A 26702-nucleotide genomic window follows, 5' to 3' on the forward strand; every position below is an offset into this window, starting at 1 on the left:
GCATCCACTCCACTAGCCTTTAAATGTGTATTTATTGAATGAATGGATAATAAGTAAGTACATGGATTTCTAAGCTGAAGCAGCAGATAAGGGTTTCTCATTAACTGAGACTAGACCAAGCTTCTCAGCCCCTAATGTGATAGGATTACTTAGGAAAGCTGGCACAGAGGAGCTTAATATGTGTTTGTGGAACGAACCAGTCACTGAGGGACTGAGAAAGGTACTGTTGTCTGGGTCGTAAGCATGTTGTTCCATGTAGAAAGGACCAAAGCCTTAATCTTTGACATAAGAGATTGCTCTAATTGTGAAGGCCTGGCCTCCTACATTCCCAGCAAGATCCCTGCCCTGTTTTTCGAATGAGGAAACAATGGAGAAATACAGAGCTATCACACTTCCCCATTCTCTGCTGGAAGTAATTGCTCACTCACTAGTGTACTCCTAGCACTTCATAACGACCTAGTCCTCCAAGGTCTACCTTTGTTATAGATATCATGCCTGTTGAGTTTTTCCATGGTTCAGATATATCCAGGTCCTGCATCCCATTTGGGGTCTGAAAAAGATGATCACGGAGGCTTTATTTTCCTCTCCTTGCCTCCCTTCCTTCTTTGAAAGCCTGTCAACTCTTTGAACGAAGGGACCATGTCTCACTCATTTCTGAAGCCCACTGCCTGGCAATCTCTGGTCCAGAGTGAGTGCCAAACAAGTGCTTTTGTACTGAACTGCACATGGGGAGAGAGCTGAGTGCTGATGCAGTAATGGTGACCAGCCCTAACTGATTAGGGCTCCCTGGAAAGGCCTAGTCTCGACACCTTTACTTGTCATCAGAAGTTGCACAAGAAATCACCAGCCCCACACCTGGCAGACTGTAAAATAGGTTCTTTATCAATGTGGTAAAGAATCACATTGCATTTATCTTGTGGGGAGGGGGTTGGTGGATTTAGACCTCTTGGTAGAAGGCTTTGCTGACCTTTTTCTTTTGTGTCTAGGAGGGCCTACATTTAGGAATTCCCACAACAAGGCTGTCTTTCGAAAATGTATTTACTGGGAAACCATCTGTGGGTCCCAGTTATCCAATGGAAAGGGAGTGGGGAAGGATTTGGTTGTCAACTACAGAAGCCATGCTGGGCTCCTGAGATGCCACATTTAGTGGAATACATGACCCCAAAGCTGGCACCTGAGAGAGAGGGATTTAGGCTCAGGTATGTGAAGATAATATAACCCTGTGGACAGCTGGTTATCCAGTTATCATTCAACAGGATTTATTTTACCCCTGCTTTGTGGCAGGCACCATTCCAGGCACAGGGGATTCTCTCAGGAAACAAAACAGAAAAAGCGTGTGCTCAGACAATGCATGATCACACATCACACACACACACACACACACACACACACACACACAAGGATGGTATTGGAGAGTAATATTAAAATACAATGGGGTGACAGGGAATGGCCAGGTTGTGGTCCAGAAAGGCATCTGCAACTGAGCCCTGAATTAGCAAGAGTCTCCTCAAGAACGGGAGGAAGAGCATTCCAGCCAGAGGGAACAGCCAGTGCAGGGACTGTGGTCTTTCTCAGGAAGCATGACATGTTCCAGGAGCAGAAGGACCAGTGTGGGCAAAGGGGAGGGTAGAGCAGGTGGAGATCACAGCTGTCGAATCCCTCACCAACCCTGAGCTTCTGGGCCTCACAGGGTTAACACTGTGTCTTTTCTTCTCCCACAGACGACTTTGCAGAGGAGGAGGAGGTGCAGTCCTTCGGTTACAAGAGGTTTGGTGAGTTCTAGAAAAGCTCTTTTCCTTCTCTCTGCTTGATTGAGATGTGATAACATCTCAAGGCCATTGCTGGACCTTCGGCACACACGGATATGTGTGGTTCTGAGGCCCAGTTATGGTTGGAAATTGAGTTTCTGTGTAACAGGTGATGATTTCTTAAAACACTAAGGGTAATGGAACAGGAGCTGTGCCCGGGCATGAGAAGTAGTGGGATGCTACTACTTGGGTTCACTGGATGCAAACAGAATGGTTTAATAGGCAAGGCAAATCTGTGACAAGACAGGAGCAAAAATACACAAGACTTCTCTATTTTGATATTTGGAAAGCATCTTTGCCCTTTTATCTCAAGCCTCTTGTTCATAACTTAATGGATAAATGAGAGGAAGACTTTCTCCAGGAACCCAGCTAGACACGGGTGCCCTGTGGTAGGCTAGATAGTGGCCCACAGAGAGATTCATGTCCTAATCACTGGAACTTGAATGTTACCTTATATGGCAAAAGGTGCTTTGCAGATGTGATTAAATTGAAGATCTTGAGATGAGGAGAGTATCCTGGGTTATCTGGGTGGACTCTAAGCCCTGTCAGCATGTTCTCATGGGAGGCAGGGAGAGGGTTATTTGACAACTGAGAGGAGAAGGTGGTGTGCTGGTTGAAGCCAACTGGAATGATGTGCTCTGAAGATGGAGGAAGGGGCCGCAAGCCAAGGAATACAGGTGGTCACTAGAAGCTGAAAAAGGCAAGGAAGTGGATTTTCTGGTCAGAGCCTCCAGAGTGAGCACAGCCCTGCCAACATCGTGATTTCAGCCAACTGGAGTTGATTTCAGACTTCTGGCCCCTCAAACTGTGAGAGAACAGATTTGTGTTGTTTTAAGCCACCATGTTTGTGGAAATCTGTTGCAGCAGCCATAGGGAACTAAAACACAGTCTTCTGTCTCCTAGGCTCTGCATACAGTGCTTGTCGCTCTTTGATCATGCTTCTCATGCCCTGCAGTTCGGTTTTGAACTGACAGTGAACACTGCAAAGTTCCAAAGATAGTTCAAGGGAACTGGGATTTTCTGTCCAGCTTGTTTCTGTGTCTTGGCAAGTGGAAATGAAGGATAGAGAAGAAAGAATGAGTGAATGCGCGTGCGTGTGTGTGTGTGTGTGTGTGTGTGAGAGAGAGAGAGAGAGAGAGAGAGAGAGAGAGAGAGGGAATAAAAGAGAATGAATCTACTTCCTGTTACTTAAAAAAAAAAAAAAATAACACAACTCCTGGCTGGACTTTGATTAAAGTTAACAGTCCCCAGCTGCTCTGGTTCCCTCGTTGCTTTAACATTTTTCCTTCTGGGTATACACTTCTACATTTCTTTCTGTGAAAAAATAGGGCTTTACAAGGGGAATGCAGTGGCACCAAGCCGATAGATAGCTCCTCCATTCATATGCTGGCTACCTTCTCAGTACCTTCTCTCCCCCTCCACACTACTGTTCTTTATCTGCACATTACGTGTTTTGGAATTGGTGCCCTGTGTTGTTCTGCTTTGCTGTGGTGGGCTCACTGAAGGTGGTAGTAAGAGTGAACCCAGGAATTATAAAGGAAAGGAAAACAAAAATGAAAAGGTAGAAATAAGAGGAAGATCAAACTTGTAAAAATAAGGCAAAAATCAATGTTGACATGCCTATCTATTTTGGAAATCAGCAGATATCAAACATTTGTTTTTTAAAAGATTTTATTTATTTGAGAGAGAGAGAATGAGTTGGATGAGGACAAAGGGAGAAGCAGTCTTCACACTGAGCAGGGAGCTCTACATGGGGCTGGATCCTAGGACCCCAGGATCATGACCTGAGCAGAAGGCAGGTGCTTAACCTACTGAACCACTCAGGCACCCCACAGATATTTACTTGGACATTAGTAGAAATGAGAAGAACTATGAGGAAAGATTTTTTAAAAAGAGTGACCTTGAGAAAAATTTTATTTAAAATTTCATGACCATGTAACTAGCTAGATGGGTGGGGATTTGGTGAAAAATACACAAAAATAATAAGTTGCTGAAAGATTTAATTTGTGATGGCTAAATTGTGTATGGAAATCACAAACCAATGACTTAGAGGACACATGATAACAGCTTACTAATACTGCAGAGGGGCAGGGTGAGAGTGAGAGCAAGTGGTGAGTAGACAGTGGGGATGAAATTAACATGGGACATCTTGGAAAAGGCTATGAAAAAAGGGGCGTCCAAGTGTTGAGAATTCTTGGATTCGGCTTTTAGGCAAAGTGATGGATGTCTAGCATAGGAGTAGAGTAGAATTTTGGATATTCAAGAGCCTTTGAGGTGATTTAAAGAAGCCTTTAATTTTATAGTTAGGTAAGGCGAGGCCCAGATAAAGGCCTTGTTCAAACAAGTTAGGTGGAGCTGTGTTTGGATGCTGGGTCCTTTATCCCTTAGGCAAACCTAATCTTGAGGAAGGTGCCCACAATAAGGTTGAGGTGATTTCTCAACTTCTGAATCCTAGAAGAGTCTAGAACTCTAGAGTGCAGTTCTAACACCCTAAAATGGGCTGCCCCCCCCCCCCCATGGAGCCTCATAATTTTTGCAGGCCCTAGGACTCTGGATCTAATATTATTGAAGGTAAATGAGTTTTCAGTTCCTAAGAAGTAGCCAAAGCTAGTCACTGAATGCAGCAGAACCCAAGAACCCATTCCTTCAGGTATGGTTAAACCTTAACCATTAAAGGAAGTCAAAGTCAGTGTATGGTGGTGTGAGTAAGAGGCATCCAGCCTGGTAGGACTTGCCCCTACTTACTCTATTGAGTTGAAAACAGTCACTTAAGCTCCATGGGCCTCAGATGCTGCATTTGCCTAGTAAGCAGAGTGATACCCGCCAAGGGGGATAAGTCTACCTCACAGGCCTGTGGTTGAGACTAAGAGAGATACCAGGTAGACAAGTGGTTTGAAAGTGCAACACTCTAGAAGCAAAGGTGCTATTATCCTGCTCCCAAGATTAGAGGCTGTTATCACTCTTCAGACATTTTGGTATGGCCCCTGCCAAATATCAAAGTGTGACAGTCTGAAACCTCATTCCTGAAGAGATGTCAGGTTGTGATTTACTTCTCAACGTGGTAATATTGTTGGCTTTTATTTTTGCAGAAGTAGACTGGGTAACATAAAGGGTTTAGTTTTTGTCTAATTTTAGGTATATCTTGTTTATGATTTGCATAACTGAATTTAGACTACAGATGGACCAGAGGTTCATTATTCACAAGGCAAAGGGATCACTCACTGTTCTAGCAAATTGTTACCTGGTGGTTTGTTTCCAAAGATATTTGTAGGTACTTATTCAGAAGCATATGCTACATGAAGTTAGCCCCTTTCCCAAAATTCTGTGCAGGTGTCTAGTGGAGAGACAGACTTAAACCTGATGGGTTTGCCATTTATTTGCTTCTCTGACAGAAGCTTCCATGAGGGGAAACTTTGAAAGGTTAATGAAGTAAGTATATTCAAGCTTTAATCAGGCTCTCAGGGCTAGCATTTCTTGGTCTTAGTATGCAGAGCTAATTAATTTGGGATGTAACCATAGTTACAGTTTGGCAACATTCATTCCCTAGAACAGGAGGCACCTGTATATTGATTTTTACTTTCTATAGATAGAATACCATATACACTACAGTGATATTTTTCTACATATTTCTCAGTAACTCTTTTCTTTAAAAATATCACATATGGCTCTAGCATCCTTTATTATTATAGCGAGCAGAAAAGGAAGGCGAATTAATTCCTATTATAAGGGATAAACATAAATTTATGCATTTTGGAATTTGTGGTAAATGGATCCAAGAATGTCTTCTGAAACTTTCCGATTAGTCATATGATTAACATAAATGTATTCAAGTTATGTTTTCTTAAATTTTTCTTCATTAAAATGATATAGAGTAGAGGGAATGAAGAATGTCATTTCAGTTCCAAGGGATAAATGCATCAGAATTCCATAGGAGAAGGGGAGAAGTGTGGGAAGAGGGGTGAATTCCAGAACTTGTGTAGAAATGATCATAGCAAATCCAGCTCACATTTGTGTGTCATATTTATCTTCCCAAAGGATTTACAAACATATTTTTCTTTCACAACAACTCTATGAGGACAGCAGGCCAGGTGTTATCTTTCCTGTTTGATGGCTGCTTTTTTGTCTTGTAGGTGGGGGCAGTGGTTATGTGTATGGACATGGGAACCAGGTGTATGGATTTATATCTGAGTTCCCAAACTCACCAACTCTGTGACCTCAGGTGAATTTTGCAAAGCCTACTTCCTCACTTGTAAAGTTTGGGTCTTAATAGGCTAGCTCCACGAAGTTGTTGTGGAATTAAATGTGATGCTGGGTTAGCACAGTGCCTTGCACACTGTGAGCATCCCATAAGTGTTGACCATTATTCTAATATTGGGATCCTTCTTGGACCTCTGGCCCTGCTGCTTGAACATAGAGCCTAGGAGTTAGTAGGCCCCTAGAACCTTCTAATTTCCAGCAGCCTCATGAATTCTTGTTCTATCCTACCTCTTGTTTTATTGCAAAAAACTATGAAAGGCTAGAAGACATGGGGACAGCAGCTCTGTGCCCCAGCACCCAGGTAGATGGTGTGGACATCTCATGGTGAACACCATGCCAGATGTCTTGAGCCCTCCCTCAAGAGCCTGCTTTGCCTTCTTTCTGTGCTGGGGCAGAAGGGCACCTAGACCAACTTTGTTTCCTTGGTTGCACTGGGTTGTCTTGAGTTTTCTTTGGAATCTGATCTGGTATAATAATAGGATGTCCAAAGCTGGAATGGTGGCGGAGCAAGAGGTACATGGATCCATTTGTGAAAACCATGGGTAGACTTAAGGGTTGCAAGTGACCAACTGGGAGCAGCTGGAAGCATTTGTTATTTATATTTGACAAAACTGTGACAAAATTGCTTCCTTGGGGCTCAACTATGGGAGTTATTAATAGCTCTGAGAGACAGAGATTTGAAAAATTGCAAATTGTGAAACAATAATGAAGAGTTAAAGGAAACATTCTCTGTGGGGCAAAATTCAAGTCTTTTGTAAAAACTAAGTGGGAAAATTCTGAGAAGATCACTGAAAAATGATGTAAGGCTTACAGTTCCAAAAGGGGTATTAGATGCCTTTTTCCTAAGTATGTTCACCAAAGTGTACGTACCCTTGAATAGTTTTGTTCACCTTGAATGATAATTTCACATGAGCAGGAGTATCTGAACAGTGCTGGTTACATGCAAGCAGCCTGAGAAATTGATATAGAGTCCAGCCCTGCTCCAGAACAGCCCCTACCCTACTCCTTACCTTCACCATCCTCTGAACCCATCCCCTACAGACATTAGACATAAAACCTCAGTGACTCCAGTTAAATCACTGAGCCACTTCTTGTCAAGAGTTTTAGAGGAACTAAATGTCTAAGAGTGTGAAAGGCCACATAGACTTCTGAAAAAGCATGATGCATATATGCTCAAACAGCCAGAAAGAAGGGTTATGTCTGAGGTACATGGCGAGTTTCTGATTTCAGTGCAGAGGATTGAAAGAGTTTGCCAAGAGAATACCAAACTGTCTTTGGGGAATGCTGTAGAATAGTCACGTGGATGCCCCCACTTCTCATTGTTTGGGCACAGGGACCAGACTGCCTGTTTCTCCTCTCACAGGACTCTTCTAGAAGCCTGGCTTCATGTTAGGGTTTGGAGAAGGCCCTGCTTTGAAGTCATCCACCTCCAACAGCAAAGAAGGGATCCCTACATCCCTCCCATCAGGGCCTTTCAAGACTGACACCAGCAGAGCTCACCCCTTTCCCTGATAAGAATGCAAGGAATTTCCGTCATTTCCTGTGGGGAAGGATTGAGTAAATTCAGCATGGGACTGGCCTTTCAATAACACCTTTTCCAAGCATCCTTGAACAGAAATGATATTAGATCAGGCAAAGGACTGACCCTATTCAGAGAAACTAGTTAGGGCAGGAAACAAGAGTCTGAGGATCCCTATGGGATTCTTGGAAATATTCAAGCCATTTGCATCACTTACTGACAGGGTTTTATGTGGCTTTGTAAATCCTAATGAAGTTGATATTTCTGATTTTATAAGAATTTGGTGTCATATGGCTTGTGGAGAAGTAGACACAGAAGAGATTCTCAGTCAGAATCACCTTGAAGGGGGTTTGTAGACTAGCTTCCACGGCCCCCCTACCCTCTGCTTCCAGTCAGATACATGATGTCCCTGAGACCTGAGGAAAGGAGTTTGGTGGCTGTCACTTTTCTTTTAGATAATCTAAGCAGATTTCCTCATTTTTATGATTAATGTTCACAACCTCTCTTGCCAACAGTGTGTGTCCAGGTTTTCACTTCTGCTCCCATCGAGAACTCACTTCGTAGGCCAGGGCCTCCCTGCCTAGTCTTTCTTGCTTGTCAGTGGAAATAAAAAATTGTTCCACATGGTGTTCTCATGTGATTATGATTTTTTAAAAACTATTTTCTTATAAAAGAAGCCATTGAGAATTGTTTTTTGGGTAACTACAATGTGCTGGGCAGTTTTCCACTCATTAGTTCATTTAAGTCTCTCAGGAGTGCCTTGAAGGGAATTACCTGCAGTCTGCAAGTGAGGAGGATAGAAACCCACAAAGCTGAGTGGCATGGCCTACATTGGAATCCAACCTGATGCCAGTCCCCAATGACCTTTCCACTCCATTCACAGCTGAGAAGCACACAGAGACACCCATTCTTGGTGCATCTCAAGATTTTGGTGGGAAAACAAATGATCATAGGTGTATGTGGATTCAGCCAGCAGCTGTTTATATGCGGACTTATGTTTCCTGATTCATAGTGTGTATAGATTGAAGATTCAAACCTTGTATTTTTCAACCATTTAAAGTAGAATTCCTCCCCACCCTTCCCTGGTTTGTATTCACTTATGAATCCTGGTAAGAGTGTGGGGAGGGAGAATAATTTGTTTTTCCTACAATTGGGTTGAAGCTGAATGTGGTTTGTTTTTATTTTTAGAAAAACTAAGGGGGAAAAAATCTACTCAGCCATTTTTCTGCTCAGACAGCATGAAGGCATTAGGTTGCTTCCAGTGCTTGGTTGGTCGGGGTAGGGTGGGAAAGAGTGATTCCTTTTGGTAGCAACTTCAAGTAACTGAAAACAGACGAACTCTGAAACTTTCCTTGAAAGACTCAAGTTGTTCCTTTGGAGGCCCCTTGGGAAAAGGAACAATGTCTGAGAGTTATGAGTTTTGAGGGAAGACATGGTCCTCAGCAAAGTTGCGAACTAGAGGGGCTCCTCTCTTCCCTCGTGTTCCTTGCTGGTGCCCTTACTCCTCAGGATGCTGGCGGGCTTTAGATTCTGACAGTCTGGGTCACATGCTGACTTTGCCTCTCACCAGCAAATCATTCAAATTTTCCAAGCATCACTTTGTTGATCTGTGAAATGAGAATAGCAAGAAAACCTTCCTTGCTGGGCATATGAATTATGAAATCATGAGTAATATAAGGGGGGGGGGCAGGTATATGGCAGGTCCGCCCTGAACTGTTGCTGCCAAAAATGGTTGACAACTCTAAGCCCTCCCCCCTTCCTTTCACCTCCCCCACTTCCTCCCTCCCCCTGGCACCATCATCCCTGTGTTCATGTTCCCTCAGCCCTCCCTTTATGAAGCTTGATAGGCCTCATGCTCTCTGATCCTTCCCTTCCTCCATCCTCCCCGCATCAAAACCTCCCGGCCTTGACTCTTCTGCACCAGTGCCATACTTTGTTCAGGAAGTAACAAAGGAGTTGATTTTCTTGGTGGCCACCAGCAAAGAATGTAGTTTAAGGAAAGTAACACACACTGGGGGCTAAGAGCAGCTTTCACAGAGAGGTGCCATAGCATCCTCCTGGCTGAGAGAATGGACTCTGGGTTTAATTTCCAGCTTTACCACTTAGTGGAGAGAAAGCCTTGGACAGGTTGACTTCTCAGCACCTCATTGTTCTCATCAAAAGATAGGGGTAACTGAGTATCTTCCTGAAGGAAGTCTGAATGAGTTAACACTTAGAGCAGTGCCTCGCAGGTGAAGGGGAACTACATTAAAAGTATGTACTGTGAAAAGTGACAGGAATGGTCACAAGGTGGCTGTAGCAGTTCCAGGTGGGTGAAGGAGTCTTTGTCTTTTTGTTTTTTTTTAATTAATTAATTAATTAATTAATTAATTTAATTTTTAATTATTTATTTATTTATTTATTTTATTATTATTTTTTAATTTTTTTTAGAGTCTTTGTCTTTTTGGAAGCAATGAAACTATGCCAGGCCTTTAGTAGACCCTGTCACATGTAATTGGCCAACACTGAGTCACAGTCTCTTCCTAAATCACCTAAGGGCAAGAGGAATGGACTGGCTCTGCTTGGCTTGGGCTACCCCTTTGGGGTAGAATGTATAGTGAGGACCACTATTATCATGTGTAACTTAATATTCATAATATCTAACATCATATTGTAACTATAATATATGATTACTTTTATAATTTAATGTTTATTTATTTTATTTTTTTTTAAATTTTTTGCTTTATTTATTTATGATAGGCACACAGTGAGAGAAAGAGAGAGGCAGAGACATAGGCAGAGGGAGAAGCAGGCTCCATGCACCAGGAGCCCGACATGGGATTCGATCCCGGGTCTCCACGATCGCGCCCTGGGCCAAAGGCAGGCGCTAAACCGCTGCGCCACCCAGGGATCCCCAATTTAATGTTAATTTAGACAATGATTATTATTAAATAACAACATGATTTTGTTATAATCTGATTCATTATTACTTTGTTCCACTTACAGAATTATCGTATTTTATATAACACATTAAAAAATTCAGTTTATTCACAAAGTAATTACAAGTTTACTTTTAAGTGATTTATAATTATGTTATAAATGGAGCTACAAGGTGCTGAACTTTCAGGAATACAACTCTCATATTGTATTCTTAGGGAATACAACTCTTGCCACAGGAAACATTGTGAAATTGGTCTCCTGTTCTGAGTCATAACTATAAACACTTTATGCTTCTTCCGATGTTTTTCATTTTTATCCTTTTTATAAGTTTTTGAAAGCTGACATTTGGCCCTGATTGAAACAAGCTTCTCTTTTCATATGCTAGGATAGTTTTTTTTTTATTGGTATAAATATTTCCATACATAGATCAATTTCTTTCACACACTGAAAAGATGAAGGACTAGAGAGTTGTCAGGAAAACAGGAGATTGGAACTAGAAGTCTGCAAAAGTTCTGGCAGAAATTTAGACTACATTCTTATTCCAAATGCCTAAAGATGCCTCTATTCTCTGATATTTGAAATAACCTTTCTGTCACGTTCTTCTTGTTCTGTGAAGCAGGAAAATGCAGAAGTAAAATTATTGTTGACATTTTAGATTGAGTCTTCAATCTAAGCTCAGGCATTCACAGCAGCATAAGTGAGAGAGAAACATATTCTTCCCCTTTGGGCTCTATTTCATTTTGTACTTGTAAGAGGAAATCCTCATGATAGCTCATATTTAGTACATTACTGGGACCATTGATGAAGAATATGAAGATGTAGTGATTACTCTACCTCATATTTTATCTAGAATGTTACCGTTGAATTGTTTTTGAAATAATGGAGGGGAGTTGGGAGTACTTCTCATTCTGACGAACATTCACTGACTGCCCTCCATGTGCTGTGAATTGCAGTACAGAGATGAATAAAAACAAGGTCCTTTTCCTGACTATTAATCATCATCAACATTTATAATTCATTTTTTCAATTTCCCAGAAAATAAGAGGTATAATAATCTTTATGAAAACCAAAAATGCTTTAAAAAATCTGCATACTTGTAAAGCCTAGTTCATAAGCCTCATCAAAGGGTCCCCCAAAAGACTCATAGAGTCAAGGTAGACTAGAGAGCTGCCATTTTGTGGTGGAAGTGATATGAACTGGATGTCAGAGATTTGTGAATAAATTCTGCAAGTCTCTGAGAGTGGAAAAAGAGTAAAACAGTTGGGAAACTGGGGTGGGGTGGGGTGGGTTTGTCCCTTTGCCCTATGAAAAGTGAAACATAAAACATTAATGAGAGTTTGGGAAAGAGATTCAGGCAAGAAAGATAGGCCTTACACAGTGTTCTTTTCTTCGAAAATATATGCACTTTGTGAGATTTGCTGAGAAGTTAAAGCAAGCAAGATTCATGGGAAGATGTCATTTTTAGTCAATGCAATATGAAAATGATGTGACATTTATTAACTATCCATTATGTGTTGGGCATCATGCACAGTAAAGAAGGGAGACTTAGGCTTTGCCTTTGGGAATTTCAAATTTAATGAGAAGCAGACAAGAGTTTTCCAACGTTGTACATTTGCATAAAAGAAAAATATCAGCCAACCCTACAAATTGTTCCCCACCCACTAGCAGAATTTCAAAAGGCACAATAGAGGGCACCACATGCCAGATGGAATGTGAGCTGCCTCTTCTTTCTGTCTCCAGTGTTGTTCTAAGTTCAGTATTGGCAAAACTTCAGTGGTTTCCGGATAAGGTTGGGACTCTCCTATATACTCGCCCTTCCCGTCTGTGCAAGTTAAGAGGGCATATACAGAATCCCTTTCCTTTGCCCCACAGAAAAGGTTCAGGATGAGGTGTAAGAATCTGTTTGATATAAACCCGTGAAAGAAGGTTGGAAGGTAATTTCCGTCTCCATATGGTATACACACCACCGATCACAGCTGTTTCTAAACTGCTGCCATGTGAATCCACTCTGCTTATTAACAGCAGCTATATGCTTGTTTAAAATGCAATGCCGATAGTGTGTAACAATAATTTGATTTGGAAGCCTTCACTATTTGTTGCACTTTTGATAGACCAAAATGGACCTCCTATAAGCAGTGAAGACTGTGAATAAGGATTTCAGGGAGCCCAAGTGATCTTAAACTCATAAACTTACACCATTTAAGCCTTTTGTTTGTTTTTTATGGAAAGAGGGGTAACAAAACTACCTATGTTACAGGGGCATTAGGAGGATTATTTCATGTAGGTGAAGTACTTAGCAAAATGCCTGACATTTAGAAGGTATTCTGCAAATACTCATTGCTGAGAAAAAAAAAATAGAAAATTAGACTTCTTTGAAAATTACTGAATTCAGTACTTCATTTGAGCTCTCAGTCTCTACCATCCTTACTCCCTCCTGTCTATACACACACAGACACACACACCCTCCATGTGTGTATGTGTGTGTGTGTGTGTGTGTGCATGACTGGGTACTTGAAGAGTTCTGAATTGGAGGAATGGAGATCAGAATTGTAGTCTTTTTTTTTCTTACATATTAACTAACTATGTGAATTTTACAAAATGATGTAAACTCTTTGGGCCTCAAATAAGCTCTTCTGCAAAATGAAGAGGTTAGAGTAGATGATTTTGAAGACGTTTTAGGCCATGCAGTGTTATGGGTTTGTATCTGTAATGTCATCCAAAGCTTTATTCTGCCCCTACAGTTGATTTTAAGTACATGATACTACTTGTACTTTTTCTTTTACTTACTTCAACAATTCAGAATAAATATTTTGGTACCTCCACTTTAGATATATTTTCCCAGTTCCCTGATACAAAAGTTAGTTGGCAAAACTGGCAGATGGAAAACTCTCTTCTTATTCATTTTGTTGAAAATATTAGTGTTCTCATGATTATTGGTTTTCCATTTGGTTATATGTTCATTTCGTGTAACTTTGGAGCTATTGAAGCATTTTCTAGGCTTATGTATTTTGTTTTTTTTTGTTTGTTTGTTTGTTTTGCATCAAAACAATATAGAACACATTTTTATTTTTCATTTAAAAATAAGAATTTTAAATAACTTTTCTTACTAGATGGTCAGATATGTAATGAAGCAAATATAGCAGAAATGCTCATTGTAGAATCTAGATAGTAGATATATGAATGTTGACTGGACAGTTCTTTTTCAATTGTGTACATGTTTGAAAATAAGTTATTGGAAGAAATCATTTGATTGTGCAAAATTTCCAACCTGTAAAAGAGTACCTGTGATACAATAAGAAATATGTATTTAGTCTTTGTCCCTGTATTTAGTATTTAGTCTTTGTCCCTGCTTCCTGGCACATAGTTCCTAAGACACTTGCAATCCCCAGAGTGCTAAGAGTGTCTTTTGTATGCTGATGAGAGGACTGGGAGCTGGGCCCCCCAGCCAGGGTCAGGGCAGGGCAGTGGACGGAAGGACCATGCCAGGCTTAGTGGGTTGGACTAGCTCTCCTGGGGACGGAGAGCAGAAAGAGATGCAGTCCATCTCCATGGCCAGTGGTCTCATCAGTTGCACTGTGCAGTGGAATCTCCATAAAATCCCTGCACAGGGGGTTGGGGGATCTGGAGGTGGGTGAGCATGTCTGGGCGCTGGGCACAGGTGCTCCCGGAGAGGCTTGGGGACTCTGCACCTCCTGCCCCATACCTTGGCCTGTGCATCTCTTCCCTTTGGATGATCCTGAGTTGTGTCCTTCATGATAAATGGGTACTTAGTAAGATGCTTTCTAGAATTCCGTGAGCCGTTCTAGCCAAGTGTGGAGCCTGAGAAGGGGGTTGTGAGAACCCCAGTTTGTAGTCGGCCGGTGGGAGGTACAAGAGGCATCTGAAACAGGGGTAGTCTTGTGAGGTTGAGCTCTTAGCCCACAGGTCTTTACTCCCTGCAGCTCATGTCAGAATGGTGCCAAACTGTCAGACACCTGCCAGCATCTGCAGAGAGCCTGGTACCTGGGGGTACAAGAGCCACATGTGGGGCACCAGAGATGGTGTTGAAAAACAAGATAGTACCCATCACCCAGTTTCAACAATTACCAACTTAGGTCCAGTCTTCCTTCCTTTTTTTTTTTAATAAATTAATTTTTATTGGTGTTCAATTTACCAACATACAGAATAACACCCAGTCCTCATCCCGTCAAGTGTCCCTTATTTTGGACTCATTCTGGATTTGAACTTATTCTAGATTTCTACACTCAATCATGGAAGATTCTGGTCCCTCTAGCTTCATAAAATCAGTGGGTAATTATTCAAATACACATGTCTGCAAATTTAATAAAAAGCATAATATTTCCATTAATAATCGCAAGAAAATTTACAGGTTCTCTCAATTCAGTGATCTGTTTATGTTTATCATATTATGAAATTTTTCTTCTCATGTTAATGAAAGACACATTGCATGAAAACATAAATCTAGTCATCAACAAAGGGAAAAATCACTTTAGCCATGTTTATTGAGAAGATGGCCTACTGGGAGCTATGACTTTCTTACCTTCTCAAGTTAATGAACAAGTATTAGAATCCACCAAAAAAAAAAAAAAAGAAAGAAAGAAAGAAAAAGTTCCAGGTCTTTTGTGCTTTGGGGGCTTTTTTCCTTCCTCTGAGATTGTGGTTATGTAAAGTGGGAATACTTATATTTTCAAAGCTTGTGAGCTGGTCCTTTTCCCAGGTGGAATATTATTAAATTATTATTATTTTTTAAATATTTATTTATTTATTTATGATAGTCACAGAGAGAGAGAGAGAGAGAGAGAGAGAGAGAGAGAGGCAGAGACACAGGCAGAGGGAGAAGCAGGCTCCATGCACCAGGAGCCCGATGTGGGACTCGATCCCGGGTCTTCAGGATTGCGCCCTGGGCCAGAGGCAGGCGCCAAACCGCTGCACCACCCAGGGATCCCGGATATTATTAAATTAATTCCTTCCCTCTCTGCCTCTGTAAATAGTGAATTTCACTTTCAAAATTGGTAAGAAGTCAGCATTTAGAATGAAGTAAAGAAGAAAAAAAAGAATATTCACTTTTATTTCCATTTTAATTGCAAATACCTAGAAAAGGTGGATTTTGATAAACTGAAAATCTTTGTTGTTTTTTCCCTTTGCCGAGCACTTGGGTGGATTTTGGTACACCCACAGTTGGAGATAGCTGAAGAAGTTCCAGGGTGCCAGAAGGAAGGATGAGGAGGGGAAAGACCCAGGTCTGGGGAGAACTGGAGGTAGCAGGGTGTGCTGCAGGTTTTGACATTGGGAATATGCAGTCATCTGATTTAGTACTCGAGGGCAGGGATTGCAGGCAGAAGAGAGTGAGTGAACCCTTGCATACTTGTAATTACTTTTTTTAAATAGATTTTTTTCTTAATCATGTTGTAAGTTCAGTGAGGACAGAGATAGTGTCTGTTTTGTTCATTACTGTACCTAGGACAGTTCCTCAGCTCAACAAATATTTGAGAAGAGTAAGGTGTTTTGTGTGCTTATGATGTGTATGGTACTCAGGGTGTTGTCTTTTTTAAAAAAATATTTATTTGACAGGGAGAGTATAAGCAGAGGGAGCAGCAGAGGGAGAGGGAGAAGCAGGCCCACTAAGCAGGGAGCCCAACACAGGGCCCAACCCCAGGACCCTGAGATCATAACCTGAGTGGAAGGCAGACTGAGCCACCCAGGCGCCCCCAGGCTATTGTCTTAAACCTTACCTTAGCTCACGATCTGGCAGGCCTCTCACCAAAGTTGCCTCTGTATGGACAAAGAACATTTTCTAAACTTGAATTCAGAGAAGGCAGAGGCTCAGACCCCACATTGAACAGTTACAGCACAGACTCAGATCCAGGAGAAGGAAAAGACAGCAGTGGTGAGGTCTGAGAAGGATGAAGACAAATTGGAGCTGGCGCTGGGGAGGAGGAGGTCAGAGAGTGTCTAGTGTCAGAAGAAGACTGAACGAAGCAGAGACCTGCCCTCAAGCACCTAGAAATCTCTAAGGTAGGACCAGATGTTTGCTTCTTCAGAAAGACTGAGGGAACGTCCTTTTGCTTCACCTGAATTTAGTTTACTTCTATGAAACTTAATTAAGATGACAGACCTCTTGTGAAGTACAAATACACCAGGAAGTTTTAGAAAGGATGGAGGCTCCTAATAGTCCTTTGCACCTTGGGGTGCACTGTTTAATCGGATTGCTAAAATCTCACTGTCGTCCTTGAAGCTGTTGTTTATGAGATTCGTCTTTCAGAGACATGAGAAGTTCAAGGAGCTTTGGATGGAAGGCTCCTAGGATTGGAGGTGTCAAGATGTGGGGCAGGAGCTCAGAGAGGAGAGTGTGAAACACAAACATTCTATAATTAACGGTTTTCTTGAGGTCTCTTCCTATCTCCCGTTTCTTTCCAGAAAGCAGGTGAGAAGGGACCATCTTTAAAGGGATTTGAGAGAGAATGCCGTCTGAGGAGAAGCTGCCTTTAAATGGAGGTGCCCAGAGTAACAGTGGTCTGCAGAGCTGGAGGTTGAACTGGCTTCCCTAGGCTGTGGGGCTGAGGCCCTCTGCCTGCTCAGCCACATTCTCTGGAAAGAGTTAACTTTCACTAGGAATTGGAAGTTTGCATGAGTCTTGGGCCCTCCATGAGAGCTCAAGGAATAAAATCCTAGACTGTTCCACACCTGTTATATCCTGCCCCCATGCTAGAGTCTGGGACTGGATTGGTGAGACATGGCATCAGTATTTATGGTCCTCCTGGTCTAATGGGAGGAGAAAAAAATCAACATAGTCATACTATAGTTTGAAAGATACTTGCAAGGAAATGGAGGATAGATAGAGGACCTAGATTCTGAAGTCACTACAGATTCTGCAGGGGATGGGGGAGGAATGTGTGATCCGACAGAGGAATAGAGAAGGATGATTGTTTATGCGGAGGGGCATTAAGATGAGGAAGTCCCTAAGCAGTCCATTGAGAGAGCCTCAAGGCAGAGACAAAACCAAGATACAGCCAGGGAATCAAGGAGCATTAAGTACCTGTCTTCCTGGGGAAATGGCCCGGGGTGGGGATGGGGCAGGAAACACTGGCCACAAGCAGGGGTGCCGCTGTGTCGCTTAGGCTCCTAATATGTGCTAGGTGCCTTGCAGGATTCAGAATATGAGTCTCAGTCCTTGGTTCAGGATGTTAAGAGCAAGTTACCACCGCCAAATTTGCTCACAGGTAACAGCAAAAATGCAAGTGAGTGTATTGGTAGCTGTCTGTGGCGAGGGGGAGTCCAGAGGCCATCAGGAAGCTAAAGCAGAGCCATCGCAGCAGTCCGGGGCTCTGGGGGAGGAGACGCGGGCCTAGCCCAGGGCACAAGTGGGGCTGGGAGGAAAGGCACCCGGAGCTGGGGGTGCACTGGGGCTGCGGTGGGAGGCGCGTCTGGAGCCAGGCTAGCGAGCTGGAAACCAGGCAAACGAATTTAGACTTGATTCAGCTAAACTAACCCATCTCTGAGGGGCACAGGGATGGCAGAATTGCTGAAGTGTCTGACTCTTGGCTTCAGCTCAGGTTGTGGTTTGAGGGTCCTGAGGTCAAGCCCCATGCTGGGCTCCCTGCTCATGCACAGCTGGCCCGAGATGCCCCTTCTTCCTCTGCCTCTCCCAGTTGTGCATGTGTGCATGCTCTGTGTGCTCTCTCTCTCTCCAAAGATAGATCTTTTAAAAACATTAACCCATCTCTGAAAGTGTTTTAACAGAGCAGTCTGTGTGGCAAAAGGAGTATTGAGAGTGATTGACGTGGTATTACCTTGCAGTGTGCAACAGAAAGAAGAGAGGGGCAGTGAGCAGGGGCTGTAGCTGTCACTAGTGAAAAGGCGGGTAATGTACACGTGACAATCAGGATGAAGTGAGTGAGACACTGTAATCTGTGACTCCCAGATGCCTGCTGTCTCTCACTGTGGTCCCTGATGGCATCTGGCACCGAGGCTCAGAGGTCAGCAAGGGAGGTGGCTGCACAGCACAGCCCCTGCTCCGCACAGCAGAGGAATCCAGGCATTTGGTTGCTTAGGACCCAGGCCACTGCCTTTCATTGCATTGAGACAATTAGGCAACTAATTATTTTGCTTTGTGTGTGGTTTATTACTTTTTTGATTTGAATAGATCTTTTGGTTTGGCTGGTTATTGCCAGATGTCTTAAATGCAACCATGTATGGTCAGGTACGAATAATGAGCTCTTGTTAAGCAGCTATTAATTTCACTTGTGTGCCAGTGTGGTCTTGGAAACTTGTTTTTCGGGGGAAAACAACGCAAAAGCAAGCCAAGCCTAAAATGAAACATGATAAGAGAAGTATGAAATGAACAGTCAGTGAGGATAATACTCTGCCACTGGTAAGTGAATCACTTTCTGGAAGTTCTGATGCTGAAGGCTAGCTCTATGGTAGGAAGCTCATTTTGGAAACCCAACTTGAGGAAGAGGAAGTGATGAGTGAGGGCTGAAGTGCCTAGGAGGACAGGGGACATGCAGGAATGAGTGGCCTCACAGCGTGAGCCTATACTTCTACAGAACCTGCCTCCGTACCCTCAAACTCCCCTCACCATCTCGTCTTATGAAAAGAGCTGGCTTTTTCATTGTTGCCCAGGAGGGCTTCAGTCTAAGATACTGCACTTTGCTTCTCTTAATACACTCTGGCGAAGGAGAAATTAAGCTGGAGCTGCTCTACTTTGTCACCTTTAAATAAAAGAAACATACTTCAACATTTCAACCTTGTTTGTATTGGTAGGATGCCTCTGTATCTATATATGTGTGGTCCCATGTGGTCTCATATGAGCACTTGATAAAAATGTGTATTGGTGTGCAGGGACCCCAGTCTTCCATTTATTTATTTATTTATTTGTTTGTTTGTTTGTTTATATTTATTTATTTTTTAATAATAGCTTTATTGAAATATAATTAACATATCATACAACTCACCAATTTAATATACACAATTGGAAATTTTTTAGTGCATGCAGTTGTGCAGTGATCACCACAATCAATTTTAGAATATTTTCATCACCCGAGAAAGGAACCTTATACCTATTAGGGATTGCTCCCCACTTCCCTCCAACTCCTTTGCAACCCTAAGTTTCTTTTTGTATCTATTGATTTTCCTGTCCTGGATGTTCCATGTAAATGGAACCATGCAATATGTGGTCTTTTCTCTCTGGCTTATTTCACTAAGCATCATGTCTTCTGGTTTTGTTCTGTATTGTAGAGCATGTCAGTACTTGCCTCTTCTTCATTGCCAAATAATATTCTGGTGTATAGATCTGGTGTCTAGATTATTCATTCATCATTTGATGGGCATTTGGCTTGTTTCTACTTTCTGGCTCTTATGAATAATGCTGTGAACCCGGTTGTGCAAGTTTTTGCCATGGTTGTATGTTTTCACTGCTCTTGGGTATGAGCCTAGGAGCACAGTTGCTGAATCATATTTATACAGTTCTGTGTTTACCCTTCTGGAAAGTTGCTGGACTATATTCCAAAGCGGCTGCACCCATCTTTCATTATTGGGTATTCATATTTCCTTTACCCTAAAAGGGAAGAAAGAAATCATCTTGAATTATTTTGCTATAGCATAGTGGTAATTCATATGAACTAAAGAGGATAGAACTGAGATGACCTGAGAGTGGTGTTAGCGCTGGTGTTTTATTTATATTTATATTTCGTATCTATTCATGACAGTATGCTTTAGTTGCCCACTACATGGAAAAGAAGACCTGATTAACCTTCCTGTTCTCCTCTCCCTAAGTTGGTAAAGTACAGGACAGTGCTATCTGAGCTTGCCAGTGTGGTAGCCAGGAGCTTTGTGTAGCTACTGAGCCCTTGAGAATTGGCTAGTTCAAATTGAGATATGCTGTGAATCTAAAGCCCACCTGGATTTGAAAACTTAATGTGAAAAAAAAAGAATATAAAACATAATTTTTATATCAATTACATGTTGAAATGATTGTACAGATTTGGGATCTGTTGGATTAAATAAAATATATTGTTAAGAATAACTTTACCTGTTTCTTTTCACTTTTTTAAAAATGTGGCTACCAGAAAATTTTAAATTACATGTGTGGCTTTTACTATATTTCTATTGGGCAGTTATATTCTATTTTCAAGGCTTTGTTTTTTTGAACTATTGGAAAAGAAAAAAAATATCCTTTGGGTAGATTCAGATTATTAGCATGTTTTTGTTTTTTGTTTTTGTTTTGTTTTGTTTCTGTCACTGAAGAAAGATCAGGAATCCATTTGTCCTACGACTCGACTGAGAACAGTGAGTCAGCTTTCAACAAAAGAGAGCTGACTGACCGACCAACCAACCAACCTTTCCTCAAAATTAATTCATCACCTAACCAACAAAATAAGAAAAAGCCTTCACAAATAGAAACATGACCGTAAAGACATTAAAACAAAGTCCTGTAATAATTGAATACTGTTCAACTCCTTCACTGACTCTCCCAGTCATGTGCTGGTCTCAGACAGTGCCCCCTCTCTGTCGTGTAACCCAGGAGACAGTGACCAGTGGACACTGCAGACCAAGAAAGGAAAGAGGACAGTATATATGTGGTAAACTACTGGGGAAATGTTGGGGGAGGTTGGTCTTTCAACTATTGTGTGTAGAAAACACTTCATCATAAATAGAGTTAGTTCTGTGCTTCTCACCTGCCTTTTTTTGTTGAAGGTCAGTTTTCAGATTACCAGGAAAGCTATGTTGAAGGAATAGCATATTTGGCAAACCTCTTCTGTAAAACATACATGATGTACTGGTGTTTTTAATCTCAAATATCTGGACATAAGATTACCACTAGTGGTTTCATGATTCAAAACAGAACAGACCTATATTTTGGCAATATCCCCAGGTAACATAATTTAGCTTGACTCCAGACCTTAAGACAGATAAATTCCTGAATTTTAGTCCAATGGGAAGAAAACTTCTTCCCCTTTGGCTGAGGCTTTTGCTGAGCGTAAAATGAAACTTGGGGCAGTGTTGGGGGAATGGATTCAAAAGGTGAGACAAAGTCCATAAAACCTTAGGGCATACAGTAAATGAAGAATCCTGATCTCTCCTATGGCCCATCCCAAGTGACTGTGGAAAAAGAAGAATAAAAATAGGTGGGGGCCAGTCCGGATTTTATTCTTGGATGACAGCAGAGGGATTCCATGTGTTTGTAAATGATGTCTCTTGTCAAAAAACATTCTTAACTGTTTTACTGATGTTGTTTCCTTGAGCTCACTGCCAAATCAAAATAGCTGAGTCTATTTTCTTCTTTTTGTTGATGAGTTCTTAAGTGAAGGATTTGGCGAGTTAATCAATCATCACTCATCACTTGTCCACTTTAAAGGAAGAACCTCAGGGCATTCCCCCTGGGAAGTATGGGGAGGTCATTAGGATTTACTGAAAAATAAGATAGTTAAGAGAGAGATGATCCAATAAACTAATTTGTGTGTCGAACACATGAGTTTTGTTAGGTTTCCTGGTTGATTTTAGAGCCAACTTTATGAGCAATGATCCCCCTTTGAGAAGGTCCTCAGCATCTATTTTCTCTCCTGTACTGTCCTACCTCATAGCTGAGAGGCATGGGAGAGTCAGGAAATTATATCCTGGCCCTGGCTCCACTTCCATGAAGCTTCTGGAAGGTAGAGAAAAGAATAAACAAAGTTATTCTAGCACAAAGGTGATACTTGATGCCCTACGAATGCAGAGGAAGCTGGTTTGGTTCTCCTGACATGGACTTGGCCTTAGAGTTTTAAGGTGGACAGAGCTATCTCAAATGCCCCTCTTATCCACAGACAGGTTTTACGTATCACACACTGGCCTGTTTCCTCTAGGCGTTCAGCCCCTTCATCCTGTCAGGTTCTCCCAGTGAGAAAAGCTGTCTGATTTATGATTTCACTTATAAATTCGTCCCATAATATGTACTGGGCACTGTGCATGCTCAGTTTTCCAGGTGGTCATTCATTTAAAAGGGGACATTGGTGGTAGGGCCCCATGTAACTCCAAAGAAGAACAGACAACATATGACCTTCCAGACTTAGAGCAAATTGACAGGGCAGGGTCAGTTTTGTTGGCATCCTTCACCTCTTAAGAATTTCTCTACCCATACCTAAGTCCCTAAGTCCCTAATCCATCCAAGCTCCTCATTAGAATCTGGGTGATCCAACTCTATCTTCCAGTTATTTAGATAATAAGTAGGAACTCTTTGAGTTCCCACTGTTGGAAGTGAGAATTCCCAGGTGCTGTGGTAGAGTAGAGAGGAAGTTGGGAGAAATGGCTTAATTGAGAAAAGAGGTCTTAGGGAGTGATCATATGGGGAGAAAATCTGTGCTCATAAATTCTTCAGATAGGAACATAGATGAGAGAAATCCAAAATAAGGGGCTTTTTAACAGGTGGAACTGTCCAACAGTGGTCCTGGCCACATAAGTCACTACCAACCCCTCTGTCCTGAATTGCCTCCCATTCACAGAAGTGAACGCTTACCTTTGGAAAGTTGGTCCTTGCCATCAGGAACAGACATCTGCTGATGCCTGTGGCTGCAGAGAGGGCCAGCCCAGATACTTCTGGCAGCTGCTCCCCTCTCTCATCCCCCGCCACCCTCACATCTTCTCAGTTGTTGGAATAAGTTTGCAAGCTCAGGTGGAGAAAGGAAATTGCTCTAAATTGCCAGAAATCTGTGTCTGTTAAACACAAAACTCCATTCAGTAGCAGTTAAAATGATCATTGCTTTTTTAACAAGTGAAACAAAAATATGTCCTCAGCAGGTTGTTTCAAGGTTAAGTTAGGAAATTACTGATAGAGTTTTTGGTCTTGACAGGGTCCTCTGAGAGCATTCTTAAAAATTATTCACTTTATAGATAAGGGAAACTTAGAAGAGTAAAATAACTGCAAATAGGACCCCCCCCCCAAAAAAAATCACAAGAGATTTCTCTCTTTTTCCAACTTTTGGGCTTGAGGTTTGTCTAACATCCATAGTCCTTCTCTTGCGTGAACTCTTCCTGGCAGAGTACAACTGGTCCCTTTGCCACGAAGAAAATGCAGTACCTCTGGCAAACCACATCTTTAAGCAGCCTTAGACGTATTTATGTAACTCAGTCGGAAGAATTTAAAAAGATAAATTTCTAATTCTGCAAACTTACTGTAACTTTTGAAAAATGACCTATATCCTGCCTGTAAGATATGCCATCCCCTTAATCATGAACTCTGAACAGTCAAGGATCCCGTTTTTGTTGGCAGTGATGTTGAAAAATGCTGAATGAAGAAGGCTTGTTTTCATTCTCCTCTACTTGGTACAGAGTACTGAGAATAATGAGGAGGAAGCAGCTGAGAAAGCCCACATCGGGACCAGCAGGATCTCCATGGAAGAGTCTAGTTGGCTTCATTTGCACCTCATTTTACATAAACGCTGGGCATCCATTTCCTGACAGCTCAGCAAATCCACCCAAGGAGTTTATGGATTTTTAACAGTTGCCCCACCTCTATTTCAGAGATGAATTCTAATCAACATAATTTTGGTCCCCTTTCTGAATATGTAAGTCTTGCTTGACTACTGTACTCCACTCCATTGGCTTGAGCATGTGACATGGACATTCTTCAAGGCAGAGTTAAAAACATCTGCAGCCTAGAAATCAGCCGAGTTCCCCAGGGAGGGTGTTAAATCCAGAGTGTGCTGATCTGTTTCCTGTCTTTGTTATGATTTCTTCACTGTAACTGAATATCCTTTGGCGCTCCAGTGACTGGGTACTCTGGTGCAGCTGTGTCAGCAGGCCAAGGACTGTTGGCTTAGGGGGCTCCATTTGCGTTTACACAGCTAGCTTCCATAATCCCAGTCAGGCCTATTAATTTACAGGGTAAGCCACTCCTTGTCTACACGTCAGCATGCCTCCCTAGGCAGTCCATGCTGTTAAACATAATCTAATTAAGGCTCATTAAGGGAGAGCAGTCACCTAGCCATCCTGATCCTTGCCAGGGAAAGACTTCCAGGGACTTGAGCAAACCACCTTCTGAACAAAACACCCATGAAAACACTGCTGCCAAAAAGTGGAGAAACTTTGAAGAACTTGAAGGTGCTCCCAGGTTCATCTTCAGAGAAGCAGCAGGGCTGACCACTTGAGCAGAGAAAGGGAACTGCAGTCTCAAGAGTTGTGTGTTGTGTGTCCATATCTGCAGAGCTCTTACCTACCACCTGCATTTTATTTTTATTTTCCGGCTGGGAAGCTGATCTTGCCTTCCCAACAGCCTTTCATCCTCATGTGGGATCTCTCCATAATCAAAAAGGTGAGCAGCCAAGGGGTTACCACTGCCCACAACCCGCACTTTGGTCAGAATCTGCTCTTTGTTGGAAGAGAAAATGTGCCTTTTGGAAGTCTCGATGATTACATAGTTTATTCTCAAAACACTGCATCAGCCATCAGTGGGTTTCCAGTAAGCTGTGAGAGCATTTAACCCAAAGTGGGTTTGTGACCTTCTTGAGCTGAGGTGTGGGAAGGCTCCAGTGATGTGGAGAACAGATCATTGGTAACTTAGAAGTCATTCTGCTGTTTCCGGCACTGAAGGGAGAGTCCGGCCAATATTGAGTATTTCTCCAGAGGAGGTTTTTGGGCAGCTTTTCTGTCTTTGTGCAAAGTGTTTCATCTGTGTGGGCCTGGCTTATGAGTACAAGTTGCTCATAGCACACTGTTGGTCCAAACTCCCCAGGGTTTCCTGACCAGGAAGGGGTTTGTGTTTTGTATGAAAGTTGTAGGTCTAAGCAGTGTGCAAGATGGAAATAAATGATGTTTTATTTCAATAAGATTTCAACACAACACCAACAGTGTAGTTCTGCATTGAGAATTTGGATGGAGTATAGATACAGTGTGCCTGTTGGATTTTAATGTTGTCATGCCCACTTCTATGAGACAGGGTAAATGTGGAAGTCAGATGGTTTCTCTCAATTCTGTGGCTAAGTTCAATTCAGAAAAGTAGTAAAAATGCTCTGTATAATGTATTGCAAGGCCCTCTTAAACCAGTCAGCCTTCAGCCACGTGCTTCGTAATCCCACCTGAGGGCTGACATATGGTCTGATTTCACACCCTGCCTGGGTATGCCTGATACACTTAAGTATTATGTCATTTAAAATAGGTTGTGCTTTCTTTTTCAAAATAACATTTTGGCATCATGGTGCCTTATATTTCTGTTTATCTTCCAGTGTAGCTTTCCGTTTATCTACAACACAGTCATGGAATGGGAAACTGTGATTTTTTACATTGTTTCTGTTTGGCTCCCAAGTACCATCTGAATGATGATGTGTGGTCTGTGACTGTAAAAGGTGGCCCTGCCTGTGGGGGTCATGGGGTCACTTGGACATCATAAGATCAGGAACATCAGGATCTTCAAGTATGATTCCAGCCAACATATATATCCTTCATCTCTTTGAAAATAAAACTAAAAATCCTGAATATAGGAAACCCTTTCTGGCCAATCTCACTGGCCCCACATTTATTTATTGAGATATTATTGAATATCTATTATGTGCCAGACTCTGTTTTGGCTTTGGGAGTACAGTGGAGAACAGATAGAAAGCACCTGTCCCCAGGTAGGTTGAGGGGATAGGTAATAATCTAATGAGAAAATCATTCAAATAGTGACAGATGCCATGGAGAAAAAACAGGGTGGAAGACTAGGGAGATGACCAGGGATGGAGTCCCACATCAGGCTCTCAGCATGGAGCCTGCTTCTCCCTCTGCCTCTCTCTCTCTCTCTCTCTCTCTGTTTCTCTTGTGAATAAATGAATAAAATCTTAAAAAAAAAAAAGGAGCAGTGATAGAGATGAAATGATGATGGATGCTGTGATTGGGGGGAAGCATTATAGCCTGAGGGTATGGTAAGTAAGAAGACCTGAAGTGGAAACAGCCTAGAGTGTTCTAGGAACAAAACTAAGCCAGATGTTGCTAGAATAAAATGACAGGGAGGTGGAGGAGATAAGGTCAAGAAGTGGGAGGGCCTAGAATATGTTAAGACCTGGCGTTCATGGGGAGGATTTTGGAGTCTTGGAAAACCTTTGTAGGGTTCAGGTAGAGAAGTGACGTGGTCTGAATTGCATCTCATAAGATAGTTCCTTTATGAAAAAGTGATTAGTGGGTATGGAGGGTGTGGAGGTAAGTGTGGAAGCAGGGAAACCTGAGGAGGTGTGTTAGGAGACCAGATGAAA

The 26702-nt window shown here is 42.1% G+C and overlaps 1 protein-coding gene across 1 annotated transcript in view; it reads left to right on the forward strand.

The window, feature by feature from the left end:
- COLEC12 (collectin subfamily member 12) overlaps positions 1–26702 on the forward strand; it is a 184098-nt gene that overhangs the window by 16879 nt on the left and 140517 nt on the right. Inside the window, exon 2 of the mRNA XM_072735054.1 lies at positions 1722–1772. Coding sequence (XP_072591155.1) covers positions 1722–1772 — 51 coding nt within the window. The remainder of the gene's footprint in view (positions 1–1721; positions 1773–26702) is intronic.

Source organism: Vulpes vulpes, chromosome 13 (genome assembly GCF_048418805.1).
Source record: "Vulpes vulpes isolate BD-2025 chromosome 13, VulVul3, whole genome shotgun sequence".
Taxonomy (NCBI): Eukaryota; Metazoa; Chordata; class Mammalia; order Carnivora; family Canidae; genus Vulpes; species Vulpes vulpes.